This window comes from Lipotes vexillifer, unplaced genomic scaffold, assembly GCF_000442215.2.
Source record: "Lipotes vexillifer unplaced genomic scaffold, Lipotes_vexillifer_v1.1 scaffold657, whole genome shotgun sequence".
Classification (NCBI taxonomy): domain Eukaryota; kingdom Metazoa; phylum Chordata; class Mammalia; order Artiodactyla; family Lipotidae; genus Lipotes; species Lipotes vexillifer.
The window spans coordinates 721,474-735,966 of NW_006774518.1; the positions used below are offsets into that span (position 1 = coordinate 721,474).

Here is a 14,493-nt window from a genome sequence, read left to right on the forward strand (position 1 = left end):
CCCATCCCTTCTCCCCAAGCTGAGCAGAGAGGGTGACCTTGAAGAGGCCACAAGCGCAGCAGCAATATGGCCTCGGCTGCCTCTGTGACCAGCCTGGCAGATGAGGTCAACTGCCCCATCTGCCAAGGGACCCTCAGGGAGCCGGTCACCATTGACTGTGGCCACAACTTCTGCCGCATCTGCCTCACCCGCTACCTTGAGATCCCCAGCCCGGACCCCGAGGAGCCCCCAACCTGCCCACTCTGCAAGGAGCCTTTCCGCCCAGGGAGCTTCCGGCCCAATTGGCAGCTGGCCAGCGTGGTGGAGAACATTGAGCGTCTCAAGCTGGTGTCCCGGCTGGACATAGAAGAGGAGGACATCTGCCCCGAGCATGGGGAGAAAGTCTACTTCTTCTGCGAGGATGATGAGATGCAGCTGTGCGTGGTGTGCCGGGAGGCCTGGGAGCACCGTGCCCACACTGTGCGCTTCCTGGAGGACGCGGCTGGGCCCTACAGGGTAGGAAAGGGGAAACTGAGAGGTTCCCAGGGTGGGTCTGGGATTGGACTGGACTGAAAGAATCAGAGCAGAGTTGTGGATTATTTGGGCCACTCTGAAACTTAATTCCATCTCCCTGCTTCTGTGATTACCCAGGCAATAGACCCAGGCATGGAAGATCATGTGTCTGTGTTTTAAGTATGCCCTATGTTGTTTACTTATGGCCAATACATAATAATAGCTCAATAAATACGTGTTGAATGAATGAGTCCATGAACGTATGTGTCTGAACCATGGATCAGTCAGGTGTGTCTGAGGATGTCTGGGTTTGCACTCGAGGAAATGATTGCACAGTGTGTATGTGTATTAATGTTTGCATGTTTACCAGCATGTGCAGTGTGTTTGGGGGGATCTGACTACTTGAGTGTGTATGTGTAACTGAGTACTCGTGTTTGTAGGTAAATTAGTGTTTACATATATGCAGGTTGGGTAAATATATATGGTGTATAATTTTATCTGTCATTAAATGAGTGTGTGCTGGCTTTAGCTGTTTATGCATTGTGTTTTATTACAAGTGGGAGTCTATGTATATGTGTCAATTAGTTAATTAGCATGTATTGTTAAGAGTTCTAAATATATTTTGCAATGTGCTTATATGGACATTGATGTGTGTATGCCTGTTCTTTATTCTACAGCAAGCAATTTTTGTTGTTTGTTTTTGTGGGGGGGGGCGGTCGGCCACATCTTGCGGCATGCAAGATCTTAGTTCCCCAACCAGGGATCGAACCCGTGCCCCCTGCAGTGGAAGCTTGAAGTTTTAACCACTGGACCATCAGGGAAGTTCCCTAGAGCAAGCAATTTTTAAAACAATTCATTGGTTATTTTTTGCATTATCCAAGTTTCTTGTTCCCTCCAGAATCATACCCAGAAAGTTGATTCCATTTATAAGAGAGCTTGTTTGGATGTGTTCTGTTTGGGATATGTGAGAAAGTGGGGATAATTTCGAAGAAGGGCATATCAAGCTCAGGACAGATCCTCAATACCATTCATTAAAGGCAAAAGAAGTTAGGGTGTTTAGGCTGAAGACAGGAAGGCTCAGGTGAGAACACAGAGTCATAGCTTATGATGGCACAGAGCTAAAAGCGGAAAGCCCTAATCAAAATTCTTGGAGGACAAAACAAGAGGAAGAAGACCCAAAGAGAGTAAGCTGTCAAGGACCATAAAGGCCCAGGCTTTGTCAGCTAAGAGGACGACTCCTTCCCTTGGGTCATTCCATTCCTGCAGGCAGAGATGACATCTCTTAACAAATCATTGTTTCCGTCTTAAATATTTTTTAAAAATTAATTGAAGTATAGTTGATTTACAATGTGTGTTAGTTTCTAGAGTACAGCAAAGTGATTCAGATTTTTCAGATTCTTTTCCATTATAGTTTATTACAAGATATTGAAATTAGGGCTTCCCTGGTGGCGCAGTGGTTGAGAGTCCGCCTGCCGATGCAGGGGACACGGGTTTGTGCCCCGGTCTGGGAAGATCACACATACCGCGGAGCTCAGATTTTTCAGATTCTTTTCCATTATAGTTTATTACAAGATATTGAAATTAGGGCTTCCCTGGTGGCGCAGTGGTTGAGAGTCCGCCTGCCGATGCAGGGGACACGGGTTTGTGCCCCGGTCTGGGAAGATCCCACATGCCGCGAAGCGGCTGGGCCTGTGAGCCATGGCCGCTGAGCCTGCGCGTCCGGAGCCTGTGCTCCACAACAGGAGAGGCCGCGGCAGTGAGAGGCCCGCGTACCACAGAAAAAAAAGAAAAAAAAAAGATATTGAATTTAGTTCCCTGTTCTGTACAGTAGTAGGTCCTTGTTGTTTATCTATTTTATATATAGTAGTTTGTATCTTCTAATCCCAAACTACTAATTTATTCCTCCCCCCATCTTAAATATTTTATGCTCCTTCTTCCCAGGAACAAATACAGAAGTGTCTTGAGTGTCTAAGAAAGGAGAGAGAGGAGATTCAAGGAATTCAGTCAAGAGAAAATCGAAGGATACAAGTCCTCCTGGTAAGTCACCATCCCTTCCCCGGTCCTCTTCCCTTCCTCAGGGTCCAGTGCCTTTCTGAAACCAAGGCAACATAGCATATAGGGCTCTGAAGTCATTCTGCATTTTTGCTTTATTATTTATTTATTTTTGGCTGCATTGGGTCTTCGCTGCTGTGCGTGCAGGCTTTCTCTAGTTGTGGTGAGCAGGGGCTATTCTTCGTTGTGGTGCGTGGGCTTCTCATTGCGGTGGTTTCTCTTGTTGCGGAGCATGGGGTCTAGGCTCATGGGCTTCAGCAGCCGTGGCACGCAGGCTTCATTAGTTGTGGCTCATGGGCTCTAGAGCGCAGGCTCAGTAGTTGTGGCACACGGATCTTCCCAGAACAGGGCTTGAACCCTTGCCCCCTGCATTGGCAGGCGGATTCTTAACCACTGCGCCACCACAGAAGCCCCATTCTGAGTTTGAATCCTGAAATGAATTAGCTCTATGACCTCAAACAGCTCTCTATGCTCAGTTTATTTTTCTGTGAAGTGGAGATTAAAAATTATCACTATCGGCCGTCCCTGGTGGCGCAGTGGTTGAGAGTCCGCCTGCCGATGCAGGGGACACGGGTTCATGCCCCGGTCTGGGAAGATCCCACATGCGGCGGAGCGGCTGGGCCCGTGAGCCATGGCCGCTGAGCCTGCGCGTCTGGAGCCTGTGCTCCGCAACGGGAGAGGCCGCAACAGTGAGAGGCCCGCGTACCGCAAAAAAAAAAAAAAAAAAATCATCACTATCTCACTGAATTGCTGTAAGGACAGTAATGTACCTTAGTGCCCCGCACATTGTGTGCACTTTGTGAATGGCAGGAGGTGGGGTGTCCTCACCTCCTCCTGGAAATGGCATGGCAGGTGTAAAGGAAACTATGCCATGGTTCCAAGTCTATCTGGGAACCCGGGGAGTGGGGGGCTCTGACTTTACCACCAAACCTTGGAGAATGTGGATCTGGAGGGAGATGGGAGTGAATTAAGGAAAAGGAAGTGGAGGAAGAGGAGGGATAACTTCCTGCCCTCTCCTCCTGCCCCCTCAGACTCAGGTGGCCACCAAGAAACAAAAAGTGATTTCTGAGTTTGCACATCTGAGCCAGTTCCTGGAGGAACAGCAGAGCATCCTCTTAGCCCAGTTGGAGAGGCTGGATGGGGACATCTTGAAGCATCGGGATGAGTTTGATGTCCGGGTCACTGGGGAAGTCAGCCGGTTTAGCACCCTCATCGAAGAACTGGAGGAGAAGGAGGACAGGCCAGCAAGGGAGCTCCTGATGGTGAGATCTGAGCCCCGCCCCCGTCCACCTGTGCTCCCCTATGATTTGCTGCATCCTTACCTGTCTAAGCCATCTCTTCTTCACTCACACATCCTTGTATCCCAAGTGGAAGATGGGTCACAGGACCAGAAGTTCTGAATTCTAAGAGTCCTTGCTGCCCCAAGAGCTCCCTGGTTGCTTTGCTCTCTGGTCTTGGTCTCTTCATCCTACCATCCATCAAATAGGGGAGATGCTTTGTTTATTTATCTCAAAAATAGTTTATTTGTGAGGATCCAACAGTAAAATGCAAGTGAAATTAGCACTCTGAAAAGCATCAGGCACTATGCAAACAAATGTTAGGTGCTATTTCCGAGGCAAACTATTCTCTGTGTCACCACCCGCCAGCCAGGAAGTTCTTCTTGTTCTGTTTCTCTTCCTCACACTGGAGGAGAGATACTGGGGTCCCAGTTAGGCCTCAGAAAGGCAGCATGATTTAGGCGGACACGCTGGGGACTGAGAAGCTGGAGACATTGGGATGGGACTTGCCTTTGCCTCTAAGGGGCAGGTCACTTCACTGTCTGGATCTTATAAAATGAAGGGGTTGGGCTCTAAGATCCCTGAAGCCTCGTAAACCCGAAAACGCTGTGACTCCATGGATCTGGTGTCCTTTTTCTATCTAGGGTTGAGAATATGGTATTTCGTCTTTTCTTTTGGGAGGGAGAAATGGAAACTGAATCCCTGCTTTCTCTCTCTTTCTCCTAGGATATCAGAAGCACTCTAATAAGGTAAGATTTTCTCTTCTCTTTTCCCACATACATAAACATACACGCACCACATGCTGGTTATTACCACACAAATATACATTCTCACATTAAGGATAACAACTAACATGTAAACTTTCACATACTCAAATGCATTCCCATGTACAGCCAGCTGTAGATACACACCCCTGCCTGACACTGCCCAAGAGGGGACAGTGTGGGGAGGGAGTGGGTCCATCCCGGAGGAATCATGTCTGTCCGTGGGAACTGGCACCTCCAAGACAATTAGAAGGTGACCAGCTGAGTCTGGAGGCATCACCAAGAAGGATAATTCCCAGACCCCGCCATTTCTGTGCCCCTAGATGTGAAACCAGAAGGTGCCGGAAACCAGAGGCTGTATCCCCTGAGCTGGGCCAGAGGATTCGGGACTTCCCCCAGCAGGCCCTCCCTCTGCGAAAGGAGATGAAGATGTTTCTGGGTAAGAGGACCCCACGAAGCATAGGTGGCTGTGAAGCCTGGATTTAGGAATGGCCTCCATGCCCCGCTGCCCGACGTTTGTGTGACCTTTGACAAGGCTGGCACTCTCCCAGTGCCTTGGTTTCCTTATTTGCAGATCTTTATAAAATCTGCTTATCAGGGTGTGACAATGAAGTGAGATAATAAAGGTGAGGATTTCCGGAAAAAAATGTAACTGGTTTGAAAAATAATGAAACAAATAGATCGAACCATTTGCCATGAAGTGATATACAAGATAATGATTAACAAAAACTGTCATTGTCAGTAATTTTGAAAATCCATAGGAACATTTGTAATACATGATAAGTTTTTGATGATGAACATTGTTAATTAATAACCAGCAAGGGTATTTCTCTGTGCCCTGTGGGAGCTGACTTCCCTCCCTCCTCCTCTCCTTGGCTTCCCCGCCCCTGTTAGTTTGGTCCTCAGTGTTGAATTGCCTCTGTGGGGACTGTGACCCCGTTTTCCGGGACAGGGAGTGGTGGTAGGAGAGGGTGTGGAGGGTTTGAAATGAGAGTCAGGAATGTGGCTCCTCGCCAACACTTCCCTCTCCTACGTGACATCACGAATGATGCCACCTAGTTCTAAATGACCCACCCACAAAAATGTCACCTTAGAAGAGCTTTCCCCCAAGTCCACTTCCTACAAGTAAATGGCCTGGCGGTGAAGGAAATTTTACTCTAATCAAAGGCTGACCTTTGACTATCCCCAAAATTATTTCCAAGCAGAATGAGAAATAAATTAACCCACTTATCTGTTCATTAAGTCGATGTTTCTTGAGCATTTACTGTGTCCTAGGCTCCGTGCAAGACACTGGTCACTGCCCGCTCAGAGCTAGGCAGTGCGGCTCAAAGTGGGGCAGCGTCAGCATCCCCTGGTAACTTGCCAGAAATGCGAATCTCAGCCCCACCCCGGGCCACCTGAATCAAAAACACGTGTGTTTTAGCAAGTGTTCTGGGGACTCTGATGCAAGTTCAAGTTCAGAACCACTGGTCTAGAGGATTCCAGCTTCCATTCCTCTCTTTGTCTCTTCCCTTTTGGGGCCTCAGTTTCCTCATCATTAAATGTTCTATGGTTTGCTAAGACTAATGAAATCGCATCCTGTTTTATTTCCTCTTTACAGAAAAACTCTGCTTTGAGTTGGATTATGAGCCAGGTAAGCAGCCTCTGTCAGGATGGTAGGGAGTGAGGATTCTAATCTTGAAATGGGCAGATAATTTTGCAGGGTTCTACACTGGGCACTGTAATAGTCAAATACATATATATCACATATATAAATATACATATACACATAATGTCACACGTGACACTGATATGTATCACTGCCTTTGTAATGCTTGTGGGAGAACCATGAAGAAGGGACAGGCACACACACACACCACATCCCTGGCAGGAAGCTCATGTTCTGATCTGCACGTGATGATGGGATAGAAAGATTAAATCAGAATGGGACAAGGTCTATCGGGAAGGGCTTCCTGGATGAGTGGAATTTGATCTGGGTTTAGAATCACATTCTTAGAATTGTCAGGACCCCCTACTGTCTCTCAGGTGTTATTATATTTCATAGATGATAGGAGTGCAGCCTGTAGGTGGGAAAGGAATGAAGAATGGACCCCACTCAAGGGCACTGTTCCCAGTCTATCAGCCGAAGACCCTGGGAAGTCACAGAGCTCTTGGCAGGGACTCCTAACTCATGGACATATCTGAATTTATGAATTTGTCCCAATTTATGGATACTCAAAGTAACACCATGCAGGGGTCCGCAGAAGTTTTTTTGTTAAAAAGTGATCCTCAGACTCTGCCTGATTTTAGAATTACTGAGGCAGAATGAATAACCCGTGGGTGAGCCAGAGAGTCTGTGGGGAGTGAAGACTGTATAAATGAGTCATAAGTGCCCAGGGAGTGATCATGAAGTTTGGACTGAGAGAAGAATGTTTCCACCCTCCGAGATACAGGAGGGGGAGGACGTGATGTGTCAGCAGCAGGAGAAGATCAGAGCAGGCATATGCCCAGCTTTGGGAGTCAGCCAGTTGGCAGGGAGAAGAAGTGCTTTCCAGGGGACGACACAGAGCCAGACCAGAGCCCGGATGTCCGAACTAACGAACTAACCAACTAACGCATCCTCTGAAGCAGGCATTAACAAGCACAGGAATCAGTTGCGGATCTTGCTAAAATGCAGATTCCATCTCAGGTGGTTTGGGGTGGAACCTGAGAGTCTGTTACTAACAGGTTCCCTGGTGATACCCATGCTGCTGGTCTTTGTAGGCGCTATATACCTTGTTGGTAGTAATGCTAACGCGGGTGTCAAGGGGAGTGTTTAGGCCTTTCCTGAAGGTGATAGCATGTCTGCTGACATCTGTGGCCCTTTTGGTTTTCCCCACAGCTCACCTCTCTCTAGACCCCTGGACTTCCCACCCGAAGCTCCTCTTGTCTGAGGACCACCAGCAGGCTCGCTTCTCCTATAAATGGCAGAAGTCACCAGACAGCCCCCAGCGTTTCGACCGGGCCACCTGTGTCCTGGCCCATGGTGGCTTCACTGGGGGGAGACACACGTGGGTGGTGAGTGTGGACTTGGCTCCCGGGGGCAGCTGTACCCTGGGTGTGGTCAGTAAGGACATCCGGCGGAAGGGGGAGCTTCGGCTGCGGCCAGAGGAGGGGGTGTGGGCGGTGAGACTGGCTTGGGGCTTCGTCTCTGCCCTGGGCTCCTTCCCCACCCGCCTGGCCCTGGATGAGCAGCCCCAGCAGGTGCGTGTGTCTGTTGACTACGAGGTGGGCTGGGTGACCTTTGCCAATGCCGTCACTCAGGAACCCATCTACACCTTCACTGCCTCCTTCACCCAGAAGATCTTTCCCTTCTTTGGGCTCTGGGGACGAGGGTCCAAGTTCTCCCTGAGCTCCCTAGAGGGTGCAGCTAACCTCCCCTAAGCACAGGGTCCAAAGAGAGGACCCAAGGACTTGACCCTGGCTGGGTCACCTGTAAGATTCAGAACAGTAGTTACTGCTGTAGATGATGTAATAGAGTCGGGACTTTGGCAAGGGACAGGTGGGATGACCTTCAGTCTGCTGATCAAGCCCTTTCCTCAATGCCAGTGGATGGGACTCAGACCACTGCCAGGCCTCCTCACCACCATCCCCACCAGGCCCAGAAGTGGCTGTGTTGAGGAAGGAATACCGGATTTGGGGCCAGAAGACTTGGGTTCTAGATCCAGCCTTGTAATCAACGAATTATATGATCTTAAACTAGGCATCTCACCTCTCTTCATCTTGTTTTCTCCCCCCAAAATATTAGAGTTCATTTACTCATATCCTTAAGAAATATTTATTGTGTGCTAATTATGAGCCAAGCAGTATGGTAGCCACTGGTGATATGAAAAGAAAAAGAAAAAAAAAAATTTGTCCTGTATCTAAAGGAGCTCAAGAGAAGAGACAGAGACATAAGGAGGAAATGACAGCACAGTGTGATGGACGCTGTGTTAGGGGTCTGACCTGGATACTGGGGAAGCCAAGAGGAGGGGCATAACCCATCTTGGAGGTAACAGGAGGTGAGTTGGAGAGGGCTTTCTGGAAAGGATGAGTCTAAAAGATGAGTATAGTGAATGATGAAAGGAGGGGAATAAGCCGCTTAGGAAGAAGGGACAGCAGAGAACTAGCTGGATGATCTGTGACCCCGGGGACACTGGGTCACCTCCACTGTCCTCACAAACAGATGTGCTGCCACCCCCACTCTTGACACCACTCAATGCCTCCTTCTGGCTGAGATGAAAATGCAGGGCCTTGGTGGGAAGGGCACAGGGAAAGTATTGCCATAAGCCACAACCCAAGGACCACACTCAACCCCTGGGGAAAAGCGTCTTCCTGATCACCATCTGAGGTTGAGAAGTGAGACGAAAGGAATGAGATGGTGGAAAGGACTGAGTCTCAAATAGCTCAGCTGTGGGAGCAGAAATAGCACCATCGTAAGTTCTGTGCTAGGTAGAGAATCCCAGGTGGAGGCAGGAGGTGAACTGCATGACCTGTGACTTTTAGCCCAAAACATTGGAACTGCTCTAGGGCTGGACAGGAAGTGCCGTCTGAGGGATGGGGCAGAAGAAGGGAGAGAATTAGGGATTTGTAGATGTGTGGGTTTGGGTGGTGAGCCTCAGGGAAGCAGGTCGCATTGGCAGAAGCTGTGGCCATGGGTGGTGTGAAGAAGTTGATTATCCGTGACTCCAGAAATCTCCCTGCCCGGTGTGATTCTGCGACAGGAACAAGCACTAGCACGTGGCTGCCTAGAATTTGTCAAATGACTTCCCTCGTCCCAAGGAATTTAAAATCCTATGCATAGGGGCTTCCCTGGCAGCACAGTGGTTAAGAGTCCACCTGCCAATGCAGGGGACAGGGGTTCGAGCCCTGGCCCAGGAAGATCCCACATGCTGCAGAGCAACTAAGCCCATGTGCCACAACTACTGAGCCTGAGCTCTAGAGCCTGTAAGCCACAACTACTGAGCCCACGTGCCACAACTACTGAAGCCTGTGCACCTAGAGCCTGTGCTCCGCAACAAGAGAAGCCACGATAATGAGAAGCCCGCACACCGCAACAAAGAGTAGCCCCCGCTCACTGCAACTAGAGAAAGCCTGCACACAGCAATGAAGACCCAACACAGCCAAGAATACGAAAATAAAATAAATAAATAAATTAATTAATTTAAAAAATCCTATGCATAATAAAAGCATTGTCTTAACATATTTTATTTTCTACTTCTTATTGGAGGTGTCATTTATTCTGCTTAAACATACCCTTTACTGTCAATCTTTTTAATACTATGTCTGTTGAATCTGCTTGGGTGTAAACTAAAATGTTCTATCATCTCCCCACTGAGGTCCCTGGGAGGAGCAAACCATCCAGGTGCAACCTCTAAGGGGGTGAGCACAATGTATTGAGGCCCAGGGTTTGAGGTCACCACAAAAGTTCTGTTGTTCATCCTCAGTTTAGCAGGTAGAAAAGACGTGGAGACCAGGAGCCAAGGATCGGAGGGAGGTTCAATTGCTTTCCCTGGGAGTGTTCAGTATTTCATATAAAACATATATTTAAAAAAAGACACACACAAGTCCCTAAATAATGCTAAAACATACCCAAAGCCCCCAGACTTGGGATTCCAACAAAGAATGGATTGTATTTTTCTGTTGAGTTTTTGTAGGTTTTAGCTGGGTCTTTTAAAATGACTATTAGCCTCAAGGGTATATATGTATGAGGATCCTGGCCTGTTGGAGGTCTTTACATGTATTATGTCACTTAATCTTGGTAACCCCACCAGGTAGCTCCTATTATTATCCACATTTTAAAGTTAAAAAGCTGAGGCCAGGTGAATTTGGGTTACTTCCTCAGCCAGATCAGGCAGCCAGGATTTTGATCCATGTCGGACTTAAGAGTTCTTAACTACTGTGCTGCCTTGTTCAGAAATGTGTGCCTTGGTGTGAATAGTTTACTGCTGGCCACACTTCCCATGAGGGGCTTGGATTCAGGAAAAAAAGTTATATTTCTTACACTGAGAAGTAAAACCGCTAGTGAGTGAAAATATTCATGTTGGTCTATCAGCACTTGCTCCCCTCCCAGGGTAATTTTACTTGAAATTCACTTGTTTGGATTGTGGAGTCAGCGCAGAGGAAGTGGATAGATCCTAAAACATGATGACATCAAGATAAGGCAGCTCCGTGAGCCTCCATGCTCTGCTTGTCACAGAGCCTGAACTCGGGGTTCCCTCCCCCAGGGAAGTGCTGGAGTCCAGAACCCCAAGCTCCCAGTCGCCCTCTCCAAGACTTCAAAGGAACCGTGCACACCTGTTGGGACGTCCACAGGTTTAGCTGACTTTTTCACAGCTTACACTGTAGCAGCTTTTTCTACTACAGGGAATGGAGACTCACTCAAGTTAGTTCAAATATTAAGAAAGATTATTATAAGATTGGACATGCAAATAAGGAAAATGGGATTTTTCCACTGTTAGGACTCAAGCCTTGTGGGAAGCTCTGGTGGGGTGGTGGGAGTGGTGGGAGATACAAGTAGTTCCCAAAGGAAGAATTGGAGATTTTAAAATGCTAATAATAATAATCAACACATAGAGAGTTCACTCTGGCCAGTCACTGGAGTAAATATTATTTTATATATTAACTCATTTAATCCTCACAACAACCCTATGAGGTAGGTACTATTATTAATAGCCCCGTTTTGTTTTTTAACAGCCCTGTTTTATACATCAGAGAAGTGAGATGTATGGAGGTTGGGTAACTGGTCCCACATGAGCAGCTAGTAAATAGCACAGCGATAATACACATTAGACACTAGACATTAGACAGATGGTTTGGCTCCCAAGTCTGTGCTCATGACCATTAAGTCATACTGCCTCTGTACATCCAAGAACGGTGGGAAGGGGACTTGAGGCCCAAGGCAGCTTAGAGACTGGACTAGCCTGTGGCCACTGAGCAACGTGGTCAATGACACTTGCTCCAGGACACAGTCACGTGTGTGGCTCTGATTCCCTAGGTTGCTGCTCTTCCTGCCAACCAATGTTGCCTTCATCATAGATCCATTTTGAATTTCTTAGAGAACCTAATTATCATTGTCTCTCTTTGATAAGACCTTTCTCAGCAGGCCACCTTATAGGCTCCATTGGCCAACCATCTGCTGGTCAGATGCCCACCTGGCCTGATCATCCGCAGTCACATCAGAAGAGGACAGAGGGCCTGGCAGGCACCTGCAGGGTAACTGACACTCCAGTGGAGACGGACCCTCAGAGCTTGTCAGTCTCCTCCCAGTGCTGGTAGGATGCTTCTGGACAAATTCTCTGTTTGACGTTAACCACAGCGAGGACACAGGAATTGTTAGCTGTCACATGCAGGGGTGCTCTTTCCTTGGCTAATGTCTTATTCTTAGATTTGGGGTCTCACGTTTCTCTGAGACATACAGCTTCCTGCCTAGTAGCTATATCCTTCTTTTTCTGAACATCCACACTAGGCACTCTCTCCTTCCCCTCCCTTAACCCCCCGACTTCCTGCCCCCAATCCATCTGGCAACAAGAGTCCAGACTGGTTTTCCTTAAACACCACTTGTTCCTTTCACTCCTGACTCAAAACCCTTTGATGACCGCCTATGTTTCGGTGTCACTCATCTAACCCTCTGCTTGACTTCTGGTCTTCCCCATTCCCGAATATTCCAGACTAACTGGGTCAGTCTTTTCGTACACCTACAAGTGTGCTGAGGCTTTTTCCTACCTCCGTGCTTTCATCCGTGGAGCTGTCCTGACCTGGATGCTCTCCACCTTTCTCTCATGCCTGTCCAACTCCACCCCCACGAAGCCAACGCCGACTTTGCCAGCCTCACTCATGTCTCTCCTCTGAATCCCCACTGCCCTTAGCAACTAGGACACTTAATAACCCATCACACACTCTCTTGTTATTCCATCTGTGTTTATTCTGGTTCCTTAGCTAGATTATAAGCTTTTGGCTGGACACATAGAATAAGAAGATGGAATTAACACATTTAAATGTTTCCAACGTGTTAGGCACTGCAGCAGGCATATATAATAACATTTAATTCTTACAACAATCCCAGGCCATGAGTACCATTATCCTCATTTTAGAGGGGGTAGGACTGAGGTGCAGAGAGGCTAAGTAACTTGTACAGGGTTACAGAGGTATTAGGTGTCAGGACTGGGATTGAACTCAAGTCTGACTTGTGAGTTTTTACTCTTTACACCACAATGCAGCATCTCCTTGTAGGCATGTTTTTTTTTGTTTTTTTTTTTGTTTTTTTTTTTCTTGCGTTATGCGGGCCTCTCACTGTTGTGGCCTCTCCCATTTGCGGAGCACAGGCTCCGGACGCGCAGGCTCAGCGGCCATGGCTCACGGGCCCAGCCGCTCCGCGGCATGTGGGATCCTCCCGAAACGGGGCACGAACCCGCGTCTCCTGCATCGGCAGGCGGACTCTCAAGCACTGCACCACCAGGGAAGCCCTGTAGGCATGTTTTATTCTTTGTATCCTTCAGTGCCAAGTATACTATTGACTATTTCTGCAAGGGCTCAGTAATACTAGTTAAAAGTCCCCTTTGTTAATCATGGAGCATCAAGAAGGGCCCTTAGGACTTCCCTCGTGGCGCAGTGGTTAAGAATCTGCCTGCCAATGCAGGGGACACGGGTTCGAGCCCGGTTCTGGGAAGATCCCACATGCCGCGGAGCAGCTAAGCCTATGCGCCACAACTACTGAGCCTGCGCTCTAGAGCCTGAGAGCCACAGCTACTAAAGCCCGCGCGCCTAGAGCCCGTGCTCTGCAACAAGAGAAGCCACCGCAATGAGAAGCCCGCGCACCACAACGAAAAGTAGCTCCCACTTGACACAACTAGAGAAAGCCCAGGCGCAACAACGAAGACCCAACCTAGCCATAAATAAATAAATTTATAAAAAAAAGAAAAAAGAAGGGTCCTTATACTTTCTATTAATGTATTCATGCATCCACTTAATAAATTTCACTGGACACCAACTATGAGCCCGGCACTGTCCTAAACCCTGGGGACACAAAGACAGTGTACTCTCTTTACTCACCCAAAGAAGTGATGTGCAAATAATTAATATACAAAGGTATTATTCATTGCTCCATAAAAATTACCACAAATTTAGTGTCTTAAAACAGCACAGATTTATTATATCATAGTTTCTATGACATCTATTGCCTCACAGTTTCTGTGGGTCAGAAATTTGGGTCCTCTGCTTAGGGTCTCACAAGGCTGCAATCAAGATGTCAGTTGGGCTGGGTTCTCCTCTTGAGGCTCAACTGGGGAAAAGTCCATTTCCAAGTTCACTTAGGCAGTTGGCAGAATTAATTTTCTTGCAGCTGCAAGACTGAGGGCCTCTGCTTCTTGTTGGCTGAAGGCTGGAGGCTGCTCTCAGCTCCTAGAGGCTGCCTGCTGGCCACAGGGCTACCCATGTCATGAATCCAGCAAGGAGAGTTTCAAGAGTGAGTGTGTTAGCAAGGAGGCATCCCATCCACGTAATACAGTCTGCGAAGGGACAGCCCATCCCCTTTGCCATATTCCATTGATTAGAAGCAAGTCACAGGTTCTGCTCACACTCAAAGAGAGGGGATCATACAAAGGCATGAACACCACGAGGGGAGCATCATGGGAGGTCGCTGTAGAGTCTGTCCACCACAAAATAATGTAAGCTCCAGGTGCGTTGTACAGACAACAGGTGCTACAGGAGCTCAGAAGGAATATTTCTGCCAACAGACGTGCCAGCTCCATAGGCAGAGGTGGCCTCACCACTGTGAACTCATGCCATCCAGGTACCTGGTACCCCCATTTTAATATGAGATTGTGAGGGATGGGTGCTACCGTCAGTTCACAGGCAAAACGGAGGTCTTGAATCTTCTGCAGTGGGAGCCTGGTTCAGGAAAGAGGCTGTGA

The 14,493-nt window shown here is 48.1% G+C and overlaps 1 protein-coding gene across 1 annotated transcript; it reads left to right on the plus strand.

The window, feature by feature from the left end:
- TRIM10 (tripartite motif containing 10) lies at nucleotides 1-7,987 on the plus strand. The gene is made up of 7 exons (XM_007449258.1): nucleotides 1-495; nucleotides 2,434-2,529; nucleotides 3,576-3,806; nucleotides 4,548-4,570; nucleotides 4,909-5,024; nucleotides 6,186-6,218; nucleotides 7,446-7,987. Exons 1-7 carry the CDS (start codon nucleotides 67-69, stop codon nucleotides 7,985-7,987), a joined length of 1,470 nt encoding a protein of 489 aa, XP_007449320.1. The 5' UTR covers nucleotides 1-66.
- The last annotated feature ends 6,506 nt before the right edge of the window (nucleotides 7,988-14,493 follow it).

What these genes read in the sequence shown, in the direction of transcription:
- TRIM10 (XM_007449258.1), top strand. Translation starts at nt 67, where the DNA reads ATGGCCTCGGCTGCCTCTGTGACCAGCCTGGCAGATGAGGTCAACTGC. An exon ending in GAAGGATACAAGTCCTCCTG is followed by an intron (nt 2,530 to 3,575) that starts GTAAGTCACCAT and finishes CTGCCCCCTCAG; the next exon opens with ACTCAGGTGGCCACCAAGAA. An exon ending in TGAGTTGGATTATGAGCCAG is followed by an intron (nt 6,219 to 7,445) that starts GTAAGCAGCCTC and finishes TTTTCCCCACAG; the next exon opens with CTCACCTCTCTCTAGACCCC.